The sequence below is a fragment of the Diorhabda carinulata genome, chromosome 6, assembly GCF_026250575.1.
Source record: "Diorhabda carinulata isolate Delta chromosome 6, icDioCari1.1, whole genome shotgun sequence".
Classification (NCBI taxonomy): Eukaryota; Metazoa; Arthropoda; class Insecta; order Coleoptera; family Chrysomelidae; genus Diorhabda; species Diorhabda carinulata.
Window position 1 is genome coordinate 21,623,782 of NC_079465.1, and position 21,679 is coordinate 21,645,460.

Sequence of the window (21,679 nt, forward strand, 5' to 3'; positions counted from 1 at the left end):
ACCATATTTATCATAACAAGATTTTAGAATAACTTATCAAAACCATTAATTAATCATAACTGCGCAATACAATCATTTTAATTTGTATTTTGCTTTTAAATAAAAGTATTTTTGAATATTTTCTAATGCTGAAACACTTAATTCTTCTTCTTGTGATTTGAAATGCCTTAGCTGTCAGGGCTATTAAACATAAATAAATAGATAAATCTAACCCGTAATCTTCAATTTTTCTATTGGGGGAAACCATACATACTTCATTTTATCTAGATATATGAATGACGTTAAATGTATTTAGTAGTTAAGGAAACCAGATTCTCATTGGAAGAAACAAATTTTGGAATCAGTTAATATCTTCTTATTTATACTGCAAACGATCGTCATGTTTACCCAAATAGAAACACTACTTCAAATGTCATTTTACACATGCTAAAATACTCACTGCTAAGAGATAACTGCATCCCAAGAAAAAGAAGAAGAATTGGTATATTTATTTCTATTGTCAATAAATGTCAAAGTTATTAAAAAATCTTTAGACCAAATATTTATAATCATTTAAATAATTATCTTATACTTGATATTAACTGAAATAAACAATGTAATAAAGAATTAACGTTTATCGCAACATTTTTGACAAAATTTCTCACTTGAAATAATTTATAATGTGTGAAAATGGTTCAGAATTTAATGATACTGTTGACCCCAGAGTACATGTTGAATTAGAAAGATTGAATAATGCCACCGACGAAATTAATAAACTTGAAGTAGAATTAGATGAATGTAGAACTTCTTTTAAACAACTTCTCTGTGAAAGTACCCTTAAAGTAGATGCAATTAGAGTAAAATTAGGGATGTGTGTTGAAAGAGCAAGACCATATTATGAAGCAAGATTTTATGCTAATGAAATATTTAAACAATCTCAAATCGCAGCTAGTAAATTCGAAAAGGCTAACAGTGCCCATAGCGCTGCTAGAGAAATGGTTTATTTGGCGGAACAAGGTTTAGGAGGAAGAACACTTGGTAAGCAAAATAAATTCATTTTTCCTTATATTCTATCTATATTTTTCAATTCAATATATTTATCTACAGATCCTGCATGGCAAGAAATGCTTAATCATGCTACTCAGAGAGTCAATGATGCCGAGAGAGAAAGAGGAGTAGCTGAAATAGAGCACAGAATTGCGTGCGTTAGACATGAGGCAGCTAATACAAAGGTACAAAGCTTACAAAAAGAATTGAAAAGAGCAATAACCAAAAGCAGGTAAATAATACACAAAATATAAAAAATGCCACTCTTTTAAACCTATTTGATATAAAACAACGAATATCTCAAAATACATTTCACAATCCTCGACTTTTATCATTTATTTTTATTTATTTATTTTTCATTTTTCTTCAGTTTATCCATTCGAAGATCCTTATTACAAATGAGTAACATTTTGTCCCAGCATGATTTGATGTTTTTGTAAGTAATATTTAGTTTTATTTTGTCGTAACAAATTAGCCAGTCCAATCCTGCTGTTTATTTACATTTCTAAGTGAATTCATGTAAATAAATCACAGGGGCGAACTGGTTTATTCTGATTATTAAAATTAACAATTCCAAGTATTGAAATCTTTAAAATCTTTAAAATTTAACAATAAATTGGTGTCACATTTCGTTTTGTATTGAATTTATTTTTATTAATACATTACCTCCAAAACATGTGATTTGAACGCATCAACCGCTTCTTCAGGAGTAGAAAAACGTTGAACTCGCAATTTATTTTTGATCTTCTATAATAAGAAGGAATCAATGGGTGTCAAACAAGGACTGATATGTGATCGACATTTTCTAGCACAACAGCCAGTTTTGGACGACCTTCACGAAATTCATCCTGTAGCTAAGTGCGGTAGCTCCAGATGGTGATTTATCACCAAAAGTAGAAGCGAGTTGATCTATAAACTGTTATTGGTTACCATTTTTTAGTTAAGATGAATGTTTCAATAACATTCGTATACCAATAGGTTCCAAGTTCACCATTAAAAATGTCAAACTTCATGATTAATTCATGACAATGACAGATTTATATTCCAATTAATTGATTTTGAGATGCATTAATCAAAATCTGTATCAATCCTGTTTAAAAATTGATCAAGTTTTAGAATCTTCTAATGAACATTTTGTCATTTAATATTCGTATTTCCCAGACCTTATTACGAAATGAAAGCACACTATAATCAACTGCTCGAGAAACAAAAAGCGAAAGTCCACGCTTTGGAATCGCAAGTTTCAAACGCAAAATTAACTTACGCAGATGCTTTAAAAAGTCTTGAACAAATATCCGACGAAATACATCAAAATAGAAAAAGAGTATCTCTTCTTGCCGCTAATTTTGCTAGCGGTAAACAGAGAAGTTTGGATTCTAATATATCCATGTTGGATGATGCTCAAGAACTGATTGAAGAATTCAAAAGTCTTCCTCAAAAACTAGGAGATGCTTCTAGTCCCGTTGCTTCCAAATTAGAAGATGTTGATGGATACAGGAACCCTTTATTTAACGCTTCTCCTGTATCACCCGTTTCTAGTAGGTGAGTATTATTAAGGTCGTTTCGACGAATATTTCTCATACTGAATAAAATACAGGGTGTGTCGAATAAATTGATAAAAGTATATTAGTTGATCTGAATAAATTGTTTAGCACAGTTTTCGGCAACGACTATCGATTATTTCACATGAAATTTTTTGTATTATACGTTTTTAGCGAAAAAATCGAACGACCCAGTATTGCTAAAAGCCACTCGAGCGAATGGACCGAAATTAATTTGGACGGTAGTAGTCCGGAAGATATTTCGCCGAATAAACAATTCAATATTAATTTTGGGAAACCGCTTTTGACGAGACAAAAAACTTTGCCGAATCCCAAATCGGATAACGAATATTCGGCAATAAAAAATAAAATAAAATTAGATCATAGCATATCAAATTGGATTAGCAGATCATCGTTAAAGAATGAAGATCGTTCAGTTAACGGTAGTAAATGTTGTTTTCTAATATATTTATTGAGCGCTAAAATCGATTTTTTTTTAAGATCGACGACAAAGTCTTGATAATCTCCTCGGTCCTACTGGCGAAAAAGTGAAAGAAATCTTTTCGCAAGGGATGATGATGCTGAATATCGGTTCGCTTACCGAACGAAGAAACAGCGAACCGAAATTGGGTTTAACCGAGGAAAAGTTCAAAAACGGATCTACCAGAAAAATTCCGAGTCCTCTAGAAAAAACACTCGCTTATCTTACGATCGACGATGATAATTCAGATACCGAAAGTGTTTCGAGGTATGTATAAAAAAATTATACATCAATTGAAATAATCGATTTCTGAAAAGTAAAAATCTATTTTGTCACGTCATTTTATTTCTATGTATAATCAATTTTCATTATAATCGATTTTATTACGTGATTTTATGATGATGATCGATTTTAATAAATAATCGATTATAATACGTGATTCTGTTTCTCTGAATAATCGATTTTTAATATCGATTTTGATTAAAATTCGAGTGTATCACATAGTTTTATTTTTATGAATAATCGTTTTTGATTACAATCGCTTTTAATAATGATTTTATTTTTATATATAATCGATTTTGGTTATAATCGATTGAAATCGATTTTATTACGTGGTTTTGTTTATATTGATAATCGATTTCAATTATATTCGATTAGAAATCGATTTTGTTACGTGATTTTCGATTTTGATTGTAATCGCTTTTAATACGTGATTTTGTTTTTATGAATAATCGATTTTGATTATAATCAAATAAAAATCGATTCTATTACGTGGTTTTGTTTATATGGATAATAGATTTCAATTATATGCGACTAAAAATCGATTTTGTTACGTGATTTTCTATTTTGATTGTAATCGCTTTTAATACGTGATTTTGTTTTTATGAACAATCGATTTTGATTCTAATCAAATAAAAAAAGCTTTTATTACGTGATTTTGTTTTTATGAACAATCGATTTTGATTCTAATCAAATAAAAAAAGCTTTTATTACGTGATTTTTTTTATGTATAATCGATTTTAATTATAAATGATCAAAAATCGATTTTATCACGTGGTTTTATTATTACGAATAATCGATTTTCATTACAATCGCTTTTAATAATGATTTTATTCTTATATATAATCCATTTTGGTTATAATCGATTGAAATTAGATTTTATTACGTGTTTTTTTTAAAGGGTAATCGATTTTTATTAAAATTCGATTTTATTACGTTATTTGATTTTTATGATTAATCGATTTTAATTATATTCGATTAGAAATCGATTATATTTTTTATATGAACTATCCAAAACTATTTTTTTTTTCAAACCATATTAGGTGGTAAAATTGATTACGTGGATATTTGTTTCAAAAATTCTATAATTGCCACACATCAGTAGATTATTCGACTAAAATTGTATTTATATCTATGAAACCTAGTAATTATATAACAAGAAACTTTATTTTCAGTATCGATATGTTAAACGAAGAGCAAATAAATTCTTTGATGTTGGATCCTAATACAGTTTGCGAACAAGTTTTGGGCACTCCTATGGCCGAAGTCGTGAGTTTACCACAGCTTGTATTTAGTCAACCGATAAATTAGAATATAACTATTATGAAATAAATAATATCAGTACAATAATAATCGTTACCTAATGAATAAATTATCTGAAAGTGCTATTTCTCTAATTTTAAAATTATAATAAATATCGTGGCTTTTGAAAAAGTACAAAGCAAATTAGATGTTAAAAATGGCATTTTTTGGGTATATTAAGAAAAAAAATTCGCAGAATTCAACCACAATTATATAGTGAAAATATAAGTGAGCAGTGAACGTGTTAAATTATATATTAATATACAGTTTTTTGCACTTTCAAGATAAATTTATTTTTTGAATCGGTTTCCTTCTAGTATTATGTCTAGTCATCCAAAGGTAGTGATTTAAAATTAGTTCGTTAGTTACCTTAGGATTATAATTATTATATTGAAAATTTATAATTTTGATTTATTTCAATTCATTAGTGTGAAATATAAGTTTGATTTGATTATTTTATTTTTCCAATTATTTTACTTCTGCTCTCCTCATTTCACTACTTTCTAGTTTTGTTACATCTTACTTGCCCCAGCTATCTAAACTGCCATTGTAGATGAGGGTCGAAGCCTTCAAAAATGGTAAAAAGGCGACAAAGTAATTTCGGTTTTGTAATATAAAATAAAACGATTATATATCATCATTTTTGCCATATTTCTTTCAGCCTCATCATTCCGCGCCCATGAAATTTCCGGTCCTTATCAGCAAAAAACTGAACTAGGTGCGATTGAAGGCCATCATCATTTGTGAAAATTTGATCATTCAAAGAATTCTGCAAACTTCGAAGAACACTAAACCTTTCCCATTTGACTATTCCGGCAGATTAACCTTAATTAACATTAACCTTCTCACTGCGACGCACTTCTATAGTCAGGCCGGTGAAGCTTTCCCGGCTTTGCCCCATTTTAGTAGGTCTAGACGAATGTTCTGTGCTTGCGGTCCATCCCTAAAGTCGGGCGCAAGATTTTCAACATTGAACCGTTGCAACTGGCTAAAATAGTCCCATAAACACATATTAATGGATTCCAAAAATTATTGTTAAAGTAATACTTGCAGTGAAAAGGTTTTAATACCACCAAACTGACAGCATGAGCTTTTTTTGTTGTTTTTCAGTTTTCGATGTGGTTTGTGCTGGTTCATTCTGTTTGCGCCATGATTGTTTTCAAACTATGTTACTGTACAGAACTCATTTTTCATCAACAGTGATTATTTTTTTCAAAGAAGGGTCTGTTTCATTTCGTTTAAGGTATATATCGTTAATGTTGATTTTTTGTGTTAAATGAATTTCTTCCAATACATGAGGTACATACCCAAATACTTATCAAGCTTGTCAACTATTTTGAATAACTATTTAGCATTTTTTTTTTATATTTAAGATGTTTAGTGATGATAATTATCTCCATTATTATTATTTGTATTTGATTGATTTAGGTGAAGAGAAAACATACATTTTATAATAAGAATAACTATAGATACCTTGTTGTTTTTATCATATTTTTTATTGTATTTTGAATTATTTACAACATTGAAATATAATTTGTTATAGTCACAGGTGATGTTGTAAATTTAGTTATTTTCTAGTGTCTTCCCATGACTTTAAATCACCTGTGGACTGTGTCACTAGTTGATTTACCAGAACATGTATCAAGCAATAGTGTGCAGCAATGCAATGGAATATTTTGTAGATTTTATTGATTGATAAATACTTTTTTGTCAATTTAACCCATACAAAACTTTATAATGCAAAGAAGTAGGCAAAATATATAACACTCACCTTGATAACATTCATCAAAGATAACTGGATAATATTGTCTATAAAATTCCTTCGCAATACGAAACTCTGTATATTTTGAATCACAACTATAAAAAACATAATGTCTTTTGTACCAAATCTTTCCTATTCGTTAAAATATTTAATGATAATATTAGATGTCTATCCAAGTTTTGATCCTGGATATTTTTATTTTAAAATCTCTGACATGGATATATCACATATCTCTTTTGCTGTTTTCAACTTTAAATTCTTTTTATTGTTAAAATTACTCGATAAAAAAAGTAATTCGAAAAAATTTCAGTTATGAGTGGGAATAGAAGAATCCTTTTAGGTTTAGGGTATTTTAACTAGTTTGGTTAGCAAATTTGAATTAATAGAAGAAATTCGTTAACACCAAGCATTATATAAAATGGTTGGATATGTGTTGGAATTGCTGGTTGTGGTATATGAAATATTACTTCAAATAAACGAGTGTGTGTGATAACAAGGCACTTTTATCAAGGATTTTTTACAAAAATACAACGTAATACTGAATAATAAACGTAAACTTTCACTTCAGTAACACTACTGTCGTTATTGGTTTTTTAGTTTTATGGTTTAAAACTTATCAATTTCTTCTTTTTTTGTTTTTGAATATGACATTTTCTTCAAATCTTTTTTTTTTCAATATATTCTTTGTCGACAACCACATGCCATAGAATTAAACTAATATTAATTTCACACTACCAGGGGTGTAGCATACTTTAGTGAATAGAGGCTAATATATTTAAAATTAAGCCTTTGATTGTTGATATTTTTTTTGGAATATTATAAAAAGAGCTTTGTATTTAGACCTAGTCAAACTAAAAAGCAATATTATTAATGTTAAAATAATAAATTGTTATCAAGTCTTTAAAATTAAATATTCAACAGTAAATGAAGTTTTTTTTCCACTGACCTACTGAATTTAGTGTAAATGTTTAGTTTGGGATTTTTAACAAGTTTTATTTCATTTTAAAATAACAGGTTTCTGTATTTCTGCGCTATTTTTGTAGTCAATCCTATTGTTTCTTGAATATTCTTGTAGGTTCTTCAAACTTTCCAGAATATTCAATAGCTGTGTAACCATAAAGACAAATGCTGTATTACATAGAAAAGAAAAATAACATTTTTAGCCTCTATACAGTATAGAAAACTGTCAGCTGTCATTTTGAACATTGTTTGATAAATATGTCAGGACGGTTAATTTTTTGAGGAATATGTTAATTAGGTATATATAGTTACCAAAAATATCTATATATTTTATCAAATTCGAAACATATCAATCATCCAACAATAACATACATATAACAAAATATAGTGGGAAAAACATTAGATACACATATATGTATATTAGGGTGGCCCAAAAAAATTTTTTTTCGAGTCTCGTACCAAAATCTGTGAGTTTATAATGTTTTGAAAGTCCCCTTCAAATGACTCCAAATGTTTTTAAATTATTTTTCTCATTATTTCATTTCTTTCTATGAGAAAAATTTTGAAAATCCTGAAAATCTCAAGTAGAAATTTTAATATTTAAAGGTCGCTCCAAGGTTTCAAAGAGAAGATTTTAACAAGTGAAGCACTCCAAGAATGTCTAAAATGTCCCCAAAATCAAAACTTGCCTCTTGTATCTTCTCCAACAGCCTGGAGGATGGAAAAAAGTATCAAAACATTTTAACAAATGAAGCACTCCAAGAAAGTCTATGGAATCCCCAAAATCAAAATTTTTGGAGAGCATGGAGGATGTAAATCTTTAACAGTAACCTAAGTAAATTTAGAGTATTTTATTTGAAGGTTCTTCCAAATTTTTCAAAGTTTCCAAGACAAGTACTTTAATAAATTATATATTAATATTTTGGCTTGAGATTTTCAGGATATTCAGAATTTTTCTTGTAAAAAGAAATGAATTAACGAGAAAAATAATTAAAAAAATCGAATTTAGAAATTTTTAAAAATTTGGAGAAACCCTTAAAAAATCTGTTATGGCCTGCCGTTTTGAAGGGACTCTTGAAAACATAAATATACATATTTTAGTATGAGACTAAAAAAAATGTTTTTGGGCCATTCTATATCAAATATAATACTCCGAGCAAATTTATGTATAAAAAAAATTTTTTTGACGTAGTCATAAAATCACGAATTTTTTTGCCAATATGACAAACATTTAATAATACATTTACGAGGATATCAACAAATACACAATTTATTATACAGGGGATACAATAACAACATTTATAATCGAAATCTGTGTCCCAATAACTTATAATTAAGGGTGACTTATAGACATTTTAAAACTAGTTTTGAATAAATGTTTATTGGGCTCAAATATCCCCAGAAAGATGTGATTTAAAATTATTTTCCCATAATTTTTATACTAGACTTCATCAGGTAGAAAAATAATTTCAAAAATTAGCCACGCACTCTCAAAGGCGCAAGTTTTATGACTGCATTCACTCCCAAGCAGGAACAAGAACTGGTAAACCATTATGTTGAATTGGAGAAACGTTTGAGATGGCTTTAAAGAGGACAGGCGCAATTGAGAATGCTTTTAATAGTTTTAGAGCCAAATGTTTTCAATTAAACTTCTTGCCTGCTCATCAGAACCCGCCAACTAGCTTCAGATAAGAAACAAAAGTCATCCCCAACAATTACAAAGGTACATTGAAATGATTCCATTTCCAATAAAATAGAAGTATAAAAAAATTTAGCAAGTGAAGCACTCAAGAAGGTATAACAAGTCTCCAAAACCAAAACTTGTCTCTTGTATTTTCTCCAACAGCTTGGAGGATAGAAAAAAAGTATCAAAACATTTTAAGAAATGAAGCACTCCAAAAAGATCCATTAAATCCCCAAAATCGAAACTTTTGAAGAGCATGGACGATGGAAATCTTCAACAGTAACCAAAGTACATTGACAGGATTTTAAATCCAATTAGATTAAAATATTGAAACACATTTTAGCAAGTGAAGCACTCCAAGAAGGTTCAACAAGTCTCCAAAACCATAATTTGTCTCTCATATCTTCTTCTGCAACATGGAGGATGGAAAAATAGTAACAACAAACATTTTAACACTTGAAGCACTCCAAGAATATCTAAGATGTCTCCAAAACCAAAACTTGCCTCTTGTATCTTCTCCAACAGCTTGGGGGATGTAAAAAAAGTATCAAAACATTTCAACAAATGAAGCACTCGAAGAAGATCCATTAAATTCTCAAAATCGAAACTTTTGGAGAGCATGGAGGATAGAAATCTTCAACAGTAACCAAAGTACATTGAGAGAATTCTATATCCAATGAAATAAAAGTATCGAAACACTTTTTAGCAAGTGAAACACTCTAAGAAGGTTTAAATAGTCCCCAAAATCAAAACTTGCCTCTTGTATGTTCTCCAACAGCTTGAAGGATGGAAAAGAAGTATCAACAAATATTTTAATAAGAGGATCCAACAATTCTCTAGAATAAAAACTTTTGGAGAGCATAGTGGATGGAAATTTTCAAATAAATTCATAACTATACAGGGTGTATTACCAAAAAATTTACATGCTACAATATTTTCAAGAGCATATCAACAGAATTCAGCCACTTTTTTTCACCAAACAAAAATACAGGATGAGTAATTTATGATCAATGAAAAATATTCAAATCATCGTCGTAAATGTATTATTTTTTATTAATGTCTCTAAATAAGGGTTAGTTTTTTAGTGGATCCAGGCTCTCTAATGAAAAATCGTCATTGCCGAAGCTGATACCGCGACTAAATCCAGTCTAAAATTAAAAAAAAAATAATTAATCATAGTTAACGAATAACAATACATACCAAGGTGTAGCAATTAATTTCCGAGAATTTATAAATAAAAAATGAGCAAAAATGAGTTTGAATCGAACGTTCCCAATAGTCTTCAACTCTAAACGACGATTCCAACGTTTCTTCCATGGTTAAAAACATCTTCGGTAATATAACTAACGTTAACAGCTTCTATAACCTCATCTACGCCACCCATAATGATTTTTCCCTGTTTTAATGACGGTATAGGATATGAAGAAGTCGCACGGGGTAATATCAGGATTATAGGGTGGGTTCGGCATCGTTGGAATGATTTTTTTAACCAAAATTTTCGCACAATCCATTGCGGAAGCAAAATCAAGTCTATCTTCGCGATTTTGGGTCACTCCGGTCACTATTTCGCTTTCCATGATGTCGTGGATAAGAACAATACATTGAGTCACGACTAAGACATATTTGCTTTCATTGAACGTTCCCCACTCAACTGCTAACTTTGTTCACGGGTCTCGTGGTCGTACACCAAATCCAGATCTCATCTCTAGTGATTTTCGCTATTGGGATAACTTTTTGGAGTAAATCCTTCACTTGAGGACGCTTCCTTTGTTGATTCAACACATCAGACAACGCACGAAGATTTAGACTACGGTCAGATGTAATATACCAGTTGGTACGAGTGGTAAAGGGAAGTACTACACATGGATCATCTTGTACTAATTCACGCCCCTTTTTGTGCAACTTCGATCATTCAAATAAGAGTTTTTTAGACTGACATTTGTATTCATACTCCAACTGCGATTTGTGAAGGTTTCAGATGGTTAAACATGTTTGCTTGCAATACGAATCATCTTCACGACACCACTCGAACAGTTTTTTGACAAAAAATGTGCATAAAACATGAGAAAAACGTGCTATCGACCTCGATATTGAAGCGAAACTAAAAGATAGAGCGTTTTTGCTAGGTAGATACAGCGGAAGTGACGCAGTATTACATAACCTAAAACTTGATGACCACACCTCTTACATTAAACATAGAGGTGATATTAAAGAGAGCGAGATATGAGCTCGAACTGCTGGTAGAGGGAGACAAAATATCGGTTTACCAATCTCCTTATCTCTTTATTCTGATTGGATCGCCGTGACGTCAAAGTAGAAACGACAAAGAAGAAGATTAACAAGTTTCGATTTGATTGGCGAATAGAAAGAGAGAGAGTAGTAAACCGATGCCCTTTCTCTCTTTTCCAATAGTAAAATTCGAATAAACAAATCAGTATAGCCGTTTCTTTCACTAGAACAACCAATTGTTGTAAAACTTGAGAAAAACCGTAGGTGAAATTTGTAATTTAAAGGAGCGTATGATGGGGAACGTTTATCACGTGCACGCGTTTTTGGGGCGCTAAAGTAGTTTCCAAGATGGACGAGAAGACGTCAAAGTGACTGATTTTGTTTACACCTCGTACGGAAGCTGATTCAATTTGACAAAAATCAACAATCTCGTGGTCTGAAAGATGGTGGTGAGAGGTGCGTGAGATACATGAGACAGTAGGCGTTTCAAAAAATCACGTAGGTCATAGTCTGGCTAAAATTTTGGACAAAACAAAGCTGTTGACGTGATGGATGCCGCGTTTGCTCGTTCCGGATCAGAATCGTGAGACCCCCTTCAGAGCAGTGTTTGAGCTCTATACGAGGGAACTTGGTACACCTTGGAGACCAAGAAACGGTCGAAACGGTGAACTTCACCCGAAGAACGTATCCGAATACTGTCTTATCGATTGGAAAGTTGATGACCGCCGTTTTCTGGGGTTCTCAAGGTTTATTCTACCCGGAGAAGAAGAAAACGATCACGGGATTGTACTATATCGACTTATTGGACTAATTCAACGCCGAATAAAAGAAGAAACGATCCCATTACGTACCGACCGATACCCCCGATCTTTCCACGGCGAAATTGGTCAGATTTGGTTTCGAATTGCTGCTCCATCTACAATATTTTCCAGATTTAGCACACTTATTGTTTTTGTTTCCAAACTCGTAAAGTTTAGTAGAAATTTCAATCGAATGATCCTCGTATATAAGATTCGTTATTTAATAGCCACACCTCGTACATAGATTAGAGATTGAAATAAATTCCAAAAAGGGCCACCTCGATTTCTCGATTTATTTCAACTTACCTTCATTTCCAGGATCCTCTTGTCTAACAAACCGATCGCGTTTTCGATATCTTGAGGGGTGGGTGCTGTGGAGAAATCTCCCATTTCGAATGGATCGGAAATTTTATTGTCCATGATGTTATTGTTAGTCGAATTTGGAGCGAAAGGGGTAGTACCGAATAGATCTTGTCCCTGCGATTCATTGTAATTACAGTTGTTGACGGTGAGATTGGTACGTCTTGGAGCTTTCGGCGGCGGTGCTATCAAAGGTGGACTTGGAGTGATATCGGTAGAAGAACTATTTTCGAAGGATCTGGGATCGAAATCGTTGTCCGGATCCAATTCGTTGAACAGCAATCTAACATAATCGATATTATCATTTTTAAAGTCACTTTATGTCAAAGACGACATCATGACAATTCAAATTAGATATAGCGGTGTTAGTTCTTGTAGTGTTATAATTAGTGTTATTAGTGAGGTAATTAAGTTTTCAGTGTGAAAAAAGCGATATCTTAATGCAAAGTTAGTTCTAGAGTAATTAGTAGTGGTATAAAATTTTGAAATAGCGATATCTTAGTCCATAGTTGGTTCTTATCGGTTTGTAGTGTTATAATTAGTGTACTTGGTCGTGTAATCCAGTTTTAAGTGTAAAAAGAGCGATATTTCAGCGCAGTATTAGTTCTTGTAGTGTTGATAGTGTTATAATTAATGTATTTAAGTTTTAAGCGTGAAATAGCGATATCTTAGTGCAGTGAAAATTCTTGTAGTGTTATTAATGGTGTAATTAAGTTTTAAGCGTGCAAAGAGCGATAGTTATAGTGTAATGAAATTTTTAGTGTGATATAGCGATATTTAAGTGTAGTGTTAGTGTTTGTAGTGTTATAATTAATGTAATTATTTATGTAATTAAGTTTTAAGTGTGAAAAAAGCGATATCTTAGGGCAGTGTTAGTTCTTGTAATGTTTTTAGTGTTATAATTAGTGTTATTAGTGAAGTAACTAGGTTTCAAGTGTGAAAAGAGCGATATATTAGTGCAAAGTTAGTTCTTATAGTGTTTGTAGTGTCATAATTAGTGTAGTTAGTGATACAATGTAGTTTCAAGTGTGAGAATAGAGACATCTTAATGCAGTATCAGTTCTTATAGTGTTTGTAGTTTCATCATTAGTGTATTTAGTGGTGTAATGAAGTTTTAAGTGTGAGAAAAGCGATATATTAGTGCAGTATTAGTTCTTATAGTGTTTGTAGTGTTATGATTAGAATATTTAGTGGTGTAATCAAGTTTTAAGTGTGCAAAGAGCGATATCTTAGTGTAGTATTAGTTCTTAGAGTGTTTGTAGTGTCAAAATTAGTGTATTTAGTGGTGCAATCAAGTTTTAAGTGTGCAAAGAGCGATATCTTAGTGTAGTATTAGTTCTTAGAGTGTTTATAGTGTCAAAATTAGTGTATTTAGTGGTGTAATCAAGTTTTAAGTGTGCAAAGAGCGATATCTTAGTGTAGTATTAGTTCTTAGAGTGTTTGTAGTGTCAAAATTAGTGTATTTAGTGGTGTAATCAAGTTTTAAGTGTGAGAATAGCGATATCTTAGTGCATAGCTAGTTCTTAAAGTGTTATAATTAGTGTAAAACATTATTAAATGTGAAATTAACTTGTACAGTTATCCACAAGCACTCTTACCCAAGGTAGTGACAATACAAAGTAAGATTATATCATTGTATTTTAAATACAATGACAAGAGATAATTTTTATGTACATACCCCTCGAGTTTGGTTCCAACTACGGGTGCGTTATCGAAAGTCCTCGGCGGAACCGGTGGTAGGTTACCGTTTGTTGACTCGAAACTCAAATCCAGAAGTTCCTTCGTAGTACCATTGACCTGAGGCTGGTTGTTACTGTTACCGTTCGTCTTTTCATTCTGCCCTTCCCCTTTTATATCCAATATATCCTTGATGTTTTTGCTTCGCAAATATTGATCTAATTCGACGTTTATATTGGAAAAACGCGACAAATCCAATAACCTCTGTTTGTAAACGTTATTTTCCAGTTCTAATCTCTTGATTCTCTGTTGGGTTATCATAGCCTGTCTTTGAGATTCTAAATCCTTTCCGGACGTCTCCAGGAATCTCTTGTAAGCCAATTCGAACGCTTGACCTATCGTTAGAGTTATTTCTTCGGCCAATTTATCCGAAATGAACACGAAACATTCGTGAGTATCCTCGGCGTCGTTATCAACTGAAAAAAAACCTGAATATTCAACGCGCCGCCACCATTTTCGAATTTAGAGATCTGACTATTCAGTAATGAGACTCCGGGGATAAAACCGACGGGGTAGGTGCGTTATTTCGGAGGGAAGGATCATTACTTGAATTTTCAGATCTCGTTCGATAATTATCGAATCCTCTAACCTTGGTTCGGTTGTTTCGCTATGAACGAGAAAAATTTTTTCTCTCCTTTATCGTCGGCGCAATAGGATATCCGGTGCAACGGAAATTGATGCAGTATATTGTGACTTCTGGGTTCTTGTATGGCGACACCATCGACGCTTATCGTTAATTCGACTTTTTTGGTTTTGGCGCCGCTTTCGCTTTTCTTTAATTGTTGATTGAAACGTAATTTACGAATACCTTCTTTAACGACTTCTATTCCTAAAGAATATCAATATTTATTGATCTCATAGTAGCATTTAACGCTATAGAAGGTACAGCAATATCTGGATGAAATGGATCAAATGCTGACACATAGATGGCGCTAATAGTATTAAATTTATATGATTTTCAGTTAGGACATGTGTATAAATTTGACAGCTGTCGTGATATTTATTGAAAATTAGTTTAAACAAGGCGCAATAGGCACCGAGGACGATTCAAGCAATAGACGCTCCAAAAAAGGCTGTCGCCGACGAAAACGTCCACAAGATAATTTCGGAGCTTGATGAAGAAAATATTGTACAATCTCAGCAATAGCTCTAAAGGTGTTAACCAGACTTTGTTCCATCGGATAGAACCATTTGCTGAATTTCAACGTGGTCGTATAGAAACTGATGATGGTCAACATCAAGATCAAAACCAACAACGTGTTGATGATTCAGAGCAGAGTTTGGCCATTTTTACACGTAATAAATCGAATCATCATTTGAGTGGACTGCATCCGGTAAACCAGGTCCAAAGGCACAACAGTCAGTTGCGAAGGTTAAGTCTTCAATATTTTGGGATGCACATGGAATATTGTTCATCGACTATCTCCAAAAGGAAGAGACAATCAATAAAGAAGACTACATAGAGTTGTTAGATCCTTTGAATACAAAAATCAAAGAAAAACGGTCTCAAATGTCAACTTTTTCACCAACGCAATGCACCGCTTCACAAGTCTATGGCAACGATGGTTAAATTGAACGAATTGTGTCCTTATCCACCGTATAATCCAGATCTGGCTCCCAGTGTTCACTTTCTGATACATAAAATATCACCATTACTGCAAATTCCCTTGCTTGGGTTAGGAGCAATATGTCGTGGCATAGTCAGCATAGTCAGCAGAATTAGCTAAGGTAGCTTCACAAAAACTCCAAGACCAAAAAGCTATATATCCCGCAACAGCTTCTTATCCATCTTTGAAGGATTCTTTCGAGGATGCGGAACTCTAATTCTCTACAATCTCGGTTCGGATTCCAAGCATACCCTGAGGATGCTAGACTCAATACAGAAGAGAGCAATTCGGTGATCCAGAAACCAGATGCTCTTCCGAAACTGTCCAACATAATCCCACCTAGAGCAAATTTTTGTGAGACCTACTCAACAGGCATATGTGTCCTATGAACATGGGGTTTGACTAGAACCGCCCAAAAAATGTATCAGTACTTATTTTTTGGGGAAAAGTGCAAACTCCAGAAATTCAAGATCGATAACTACAGGCAACTCCTTACGACAGGAACCACTCGAATTACTCGAGAGTAATGAATTGAGATTCAAATTGTTCTCCAGATTTGGCCCCCAGCGATTTTCTCCTGTTTTCAGACCTTAAGAGGATCTGCACCGATGAAGAGGTTATCGTTAAAAACGAAGCCAATTTTGAGGCTAAGGACAAATCGTCTTCTAAAAATTGCTGCGAAAAATTGTATGACCACTATAATCAAAGATTTTTTTCTATACCAGCCTTCAAATTTTTCAGCCCACAAAAAATCGTATAAAGGACAAAATTGAACAGTTGAACAAAGCAAACACTAGAAGCAGAAGCAGTTACAAGATGCAGAAGCCTCAACGAAATAGAAAAAAAGAAAATGAAGGTGAATACTCGTAAAATCGAAGTAAAGTTGGAACTATATTGACGGAAGATGGAAAGGTAAAACAAGTCCATACTGGGACTAAGAGATATTATCAGAAAAGCAGGAAATAATATCAAGATATAAAGAAAAAAAATGGATACCAAATTAGGTAGATACGTAAAAACCCTAATTGAAAAGATTAGAAGAAGACAGGAAAGAAGAAGACACCTGGAAACGTAAAAAGAGAAAAGAAGAAGTACAAAGCACGCATTTTATTGATCATTTCTTATGGTAGTTACGTTAAATAATGGATCCGAACGTCTACTCTTAAAATTAGAGAACCAAAAATCATTCCATGAGATAAAATAGTTTCAAAATAATATTGACACAACTTTTCCTCGGTTTTTTTGTGGCATTATATTTTTTAAATACCCTATATAAGTTAGTGAAACAGTACACGTAAAGAACGAAATTAAATATACAGGATGTCGCATTTAAAAAATTTATTTTATCTCGTAGATTTCGGAATATTTTCCAAATAAAAAGTATGTCGTTAATAATTTTCCACGATTTAGAAATATTTTTTATACCTTTCGGTTGATCTACTACTGTGTTCCCTAAAAATTTGACGAGATATGCTATATGCCCTTTTTGGAGTGCTTCAGGTGGATGAATCCATTTCCTTTCGCCGTTTGTAGTTCCATTCACATTTTTTCCATTAAATTTACCTTGTGTATTTTGGGCCCACTTAAGTAGTGTAGACATTCTAAAACAATGAAAAAAATCGTTACAAATGGGAAAGTTTACGACGATTTAGTTTTATTCAAACAAAGTTTGTAGCTCTGCTTTGTGGATTTGATTTGATTTGATTTGATGGTTGTAGATTCAAATCCCGATCACGTTGTAAAATTTGTTTTTTCGGCAAAATTTTTTTAGAAACTATTTGCAATTTTCGACTTAATATCGAAACAAATTTTACAACTGTCTGCCCCCTGTGGGAGATTTACTAAATTACCTTCATCAGTTATATTATTTTGTTTGTCGAGAAGAATTTAAATCCCTTCACCTTTTGTTGGAGATTTATAATACTAATAACTAGAAATTGTAGAAAAATTTTATTAACACGCTTATATTAGCTTCCCCTGATGGGTAACTCTCCTTTGGGCTAAGAGCAAGTTAGTAAAAATTTCGTTGGACAGAGGATTCGAACCTCCGATCTTTGTGTTGGAAATCAATCACTGCTACAACCTTACCAACTACAAAGTTATGGCTCGATATAAGTTTCGACGAGATGTGGGTATATAAAAACTTTAAAAATACGATCTTAAAGCACATGAAACCAAAAAGTTGAGAATAATACTTTTTTTTTAAAAAGCTTTTCAATTTTTTAAATTGGTAATGTGATTTAAAAACGTGTTTTTTTTAATTTTTTTGAAACTATCTTTATTTGATTACTGTCATTTTGAGAAATATATGTTGTTTGTGGTTGTTTTCAGTTGTCCGGACAAATTAGACCAAGAAAACAGTAAAATTGTTTATATTAACTTTCCCTGTGTGTGGGTTTGTTTGTTTGTGAGGTTGTTAATTCGTAACTCTCCTTTGTACTAAGAGCAAGTTAGTAGAACTTTCGTTCGACAGAGGATTCGAAACTCTGATCTCCGTGATGGAAATCAAGCACTTCTACATCCTTACCAATTATACCGTTATGGCTCGATATAAGTTTCGACGAGATGTGGGTATATAAAAACTTTAAAAATACGATCTTAAAGCACATGAAACCAAAAAGTTGAGAATAATACTTTTTTTTTAAAAAGCTTTTCAATTTTTTAAATTGGTAATGTGATTTAAAAACGTGTTTTTTTTAATTTTTTTGAAACTATCTTTATTTGATTACTGTCATTTTGAGAAATATATGTTGTTTGTGGTTGTTTTCAGTTGTCCGGACAAATTAGACCAAGAAAACAGTAAAATTGTTTATATTAACTTTCCCTGTGTGTGGGTTTGTTTGTTTGTGAGGTTGTTAATTCGTAACTCTCCTTTGGACTAAGAGCAAGTTAGTAGAACTTTCGTTCGACAGAGGATTCGAAACTCTGATCTCCTTGATGGAAATCAAGCACTTCTACATCCTTACCAATTATACCGATATGGCTCGATATAAGTTTCGACGGGATGTTGGTATATAAAAACTTAAAAATACGATCTTAAAGCACATCAAACCAAAAAGTTGAGAATATTTTTTTTTAAATAAGCTTTTCAATTTTCTTAGTTTGTAATGTGCTTTAAAAAGTGTTTTTTTAGTTTTTTGAAACTATATTTATTTGATTACTGACATTTTGAGAAATATATGTTGTTTGTAGTTATGTATTTTCAGTTGTCAAAACTTGAGTGAATCAAAAAAACAGTAAAATTGTTTATATTAGCATCCCTGTATTTGGGTTTGTTTGTTTGTGAGGTAGTTTATTCGTAACTCTATTTGGACTAACAATACGAGCAAGTTAGTAAAAATTTCGTTGGACAGAGGATTCGAACCTCCGATCTTTGTGTTGGAAATCAAGCACTGCTACAACCTTACCAACTACACTGTTATTGCTCGATACAAGTTTCGACGAGATGTAGTTATATAGAAACAGACGTTTTTGTAGTTATTTTCAGTTGTTAAGACTTTTAGTCCAGTCATATTAGACCAAAAAGTAAGAGTGATGCAAAAAACAGTAAAATTGTTAATATTAACTTCCCCTGTATGTGGGTTCGTTTGTTTGTGAGGTTTATTCGTAACTCTCCTTTGAACTAAGAGCAAGTTAGTAAAAATTTCGTTCGACAGAGGATTCGAACCTTCGATCGCCGTGTTGGAAATCAAGCACTTCGACAACCTTACCAATTACACAGTTACGACTGGATATAAGTTTCGACGAGATGCAGTTATATAAAAATAGACGTTTTTGTACTTGTTTTCAGTCGTCGAAACTTTTAGTCCGATCAAATTAGTCCAAAAATAAGAGTGAAGCTGAGAATCGGAGTAAAATTGTTTGAAATATAATTAAAAATAAAGTTCCCCATCATTCCCGTGTATGGAAAAAAATTTATTCAAGATCGAAGGTCAAAATGAGCTCCGAATTTTTTGCATCAACTCCCGGAACACCCTGTATATGTATTTGCAACTGTAAACTGCGAAATTCAACTGATATTTTCGCGAGGAAAAACAGAAATTTTACAACTTAGTTATATTAAATTGTTGACATAATCGTTTGGTCATGCATTTAATCAAATTACGTATATCGACACCTGACTTTTTAACTAAAACAATGCATGTTGTTCAGTTTCATAATTTAAAATAATCGAAACGTCACATATACTATGAACGAAGCAAGCCTTGTTTTAGATAAATATTGATGTTAATGGTGGAATGACCTCTTTGGGGAACCCATAAATTACCGATGATGGGAAACATGGGCGGAGACGCGTGAATAATTATAGTAAATTTAATTTGAAAGTAATTTTATTAATTTCGTTAACAGTATTAAATAAAACAAACAATATACACTACCGGTCAAAAGTTTTTGCCCAGAAAGTATATATAGGGTGTTTTAAAAAAAGGTGATTTCGTCTTTAGGATAGATAAACTGAAAAATATTTGGGGTTTGCTCAATAAAAAATTTTTGTAACGATATCCGTTTTCAAGATAGAGGGCGTTGAAGAAAAAAAATTATACACATTTCTTAAGATTTTGCCGCAACTACTGGCAACATTCAACTCCAAAAATCATCAGTACTAATTGTGATGTCAGTTTTTGGTGAAATTTAAAAAAAAATAAAAAAAATTAAAATATGTATCAATTATAGACTGTATTCTCATCTACAGCGTGTTTCAAAAAAAGGTGATTGTGTCTCTAGGATAGATAGAAAACTGAAAAAATATTTGGGGTTTGTTCAATAATCCGTATTCAAGATAGAGGGCGTTGAAGAAAAAAAAAAAATAAAAAAACATTTTTTACGACTTTGCTGCAACTACTGGCAACATTGCAGTGAAATTTGATACGAATATGTTTTGAAATCTGATACATCCAATGAAATTTTGCTTAATTTAAGTTATGTTAAATTCTACTTGATACGAATCGTGTAACTAGCGCCCTCTTTGAGAGTCAAACATAAAAACAAATTCATTGCATGAATCAGCTTCCAAAACGTATTCGTATAAAATTTCAATCCAATGTTGCCAGTAGTTGCGGCAAAATCTTGAGAAATGTGTACATTTTTTTTCTTCAACGTCCTCTATCTTGAATACGGATGGCGTTACGAACTTTTTTTATTGAACCAACCCCAAATATTTTTCAGTTTTCTATCGATCTTAAAGACGGAATCACCTTTTCTGAAACACCCCTTAGACGTGGAGGGTGGAGGAGTCTATAATTGGTGCATATTTTAATTTTTTTATTTTTTAAAATTTTTATCAAAACCTGATATTAAAATTAATATTGATGATTTTTGGCACACAACTTGTTTTTGGGGAGTACTTTGAGAAAAAAAAACGGGGTAAAACCCCTGGAAAAAATTAGCATTTTCGTCAATGACGTGTGAGAGATTCAAAATTTCGAAAAAATGTATAGAAACGAGAATTTAGAACGTGAAAATTATCACAAGAAAGGTATCTAAATGTTTTTTGTTGAAAAATAGTCCAATTTTGAGATACGTAACCCCTGGTGCGAGAGTTGTGCCGCGCATGCTCAAGTTAATTGTTTCATAAATACGCACGGCACTCATACCAAATTAAGAAAGGGAAAATAATGTTTACTCCTCGTATAAAATTCGGTAAACATCTAACAAACCGTCAGTCCACATGGACTCATCACCTCTACTATTTACCAAATAAAACATCGAATCGTAAACATAAATGCATTTATATTCGCCGAAGCTGCCAGAAAACGTATGTACGCAATTTCTTGGAAATATTCCTGCCAGATAGTCTGCGATAAGCAGTGGCGTGGTTTCGTGAGATTAATTTAATTCATACTTTTTTTAAATAAATAGAAATTTTGCGTTGTTTACATCATGGGCGAATGAAGACATTAATTTTTTTTCT

At 32.2% G+C, this 21,679-nt stretch overlaps 2 protein-coding genes across 4 annotated transcripts in view; one reads left to right on the plus strand and one right to left on the minus strand.

Annotated features, from left to right (window-relative positions):
- Positions 1-450: 450 nt before the first annotated feature.
- Positions 451-7,316, plus strand: LOC130895693 (SH3 domain-binding protein 5). 2 transcript variants are annotated; one of them, XM_057803159.1, is made up of 7 exons: positions 451-1,017; positions 1,087-1,258; positions 1,397-1,462; positions 2,188-2,568; positions 2,742-3,010; positions 3,069-3,315; positions 4,503-7,316. In XM_057803159.1, exons 1-7 carry the CDS (start codon positions 660-662, stop codon positions 4,636-4,638), a joined length of 1,629 nt encoding a protein of 542 aa, XP_057659142.1. In that variant the 5' UTR covers positions 451-659; the 3' UTR covers positions 4,639-7,316. The 2 variants fall into 2 exon arrangements, with proteins under 2 accessions (XP_057659142.1, XP_057659144.1); XM_057803161.1 differs by lacking the exon at positions 1,397-1,462 and having other exon boundaries at positions 484-1,017.
- A 343-nt stretch (positions 7,317-7,659) lies between these two features.
- LOC130895696 (PTB domain-containing adapter protein ced-6) overlaps positions 7,660-21,679 on the minus strand; it is a 29,568-nt gene continuing 15,548 nt past the window's right edge. For both annotated transcript variants that reach the window (XM_057803168.1, XM_057803167.1), the window contains exons 2-6: positions 17,194-17,369; positions 14,751-14,990; positions 14,103-14,577; positions 12,371-12,707; positions 7,660-10,183 (exon numbers count right to left, since the gene is read on the minus strand). In XM_057803168.1, coding sequence (XP_057659151.1) covers positions 10,109-10,183; positions 12,371-12,707; positions 14,103-14,577; positions 14,751-14,990; positions 17,194-17,368 — 1,302 coding nt within the window. In that variant the 5' untranslated portion in view covers position 17,369 and the 3' untranslated portion in view covers positions 7,660-10,108. The remainder of the gene's footprint in view (positions 10,184-12,370; positions 12,708-14,102; positions 14,578-14,750; positions 14,991-17,193; positions 17,370-21,679) is intronic.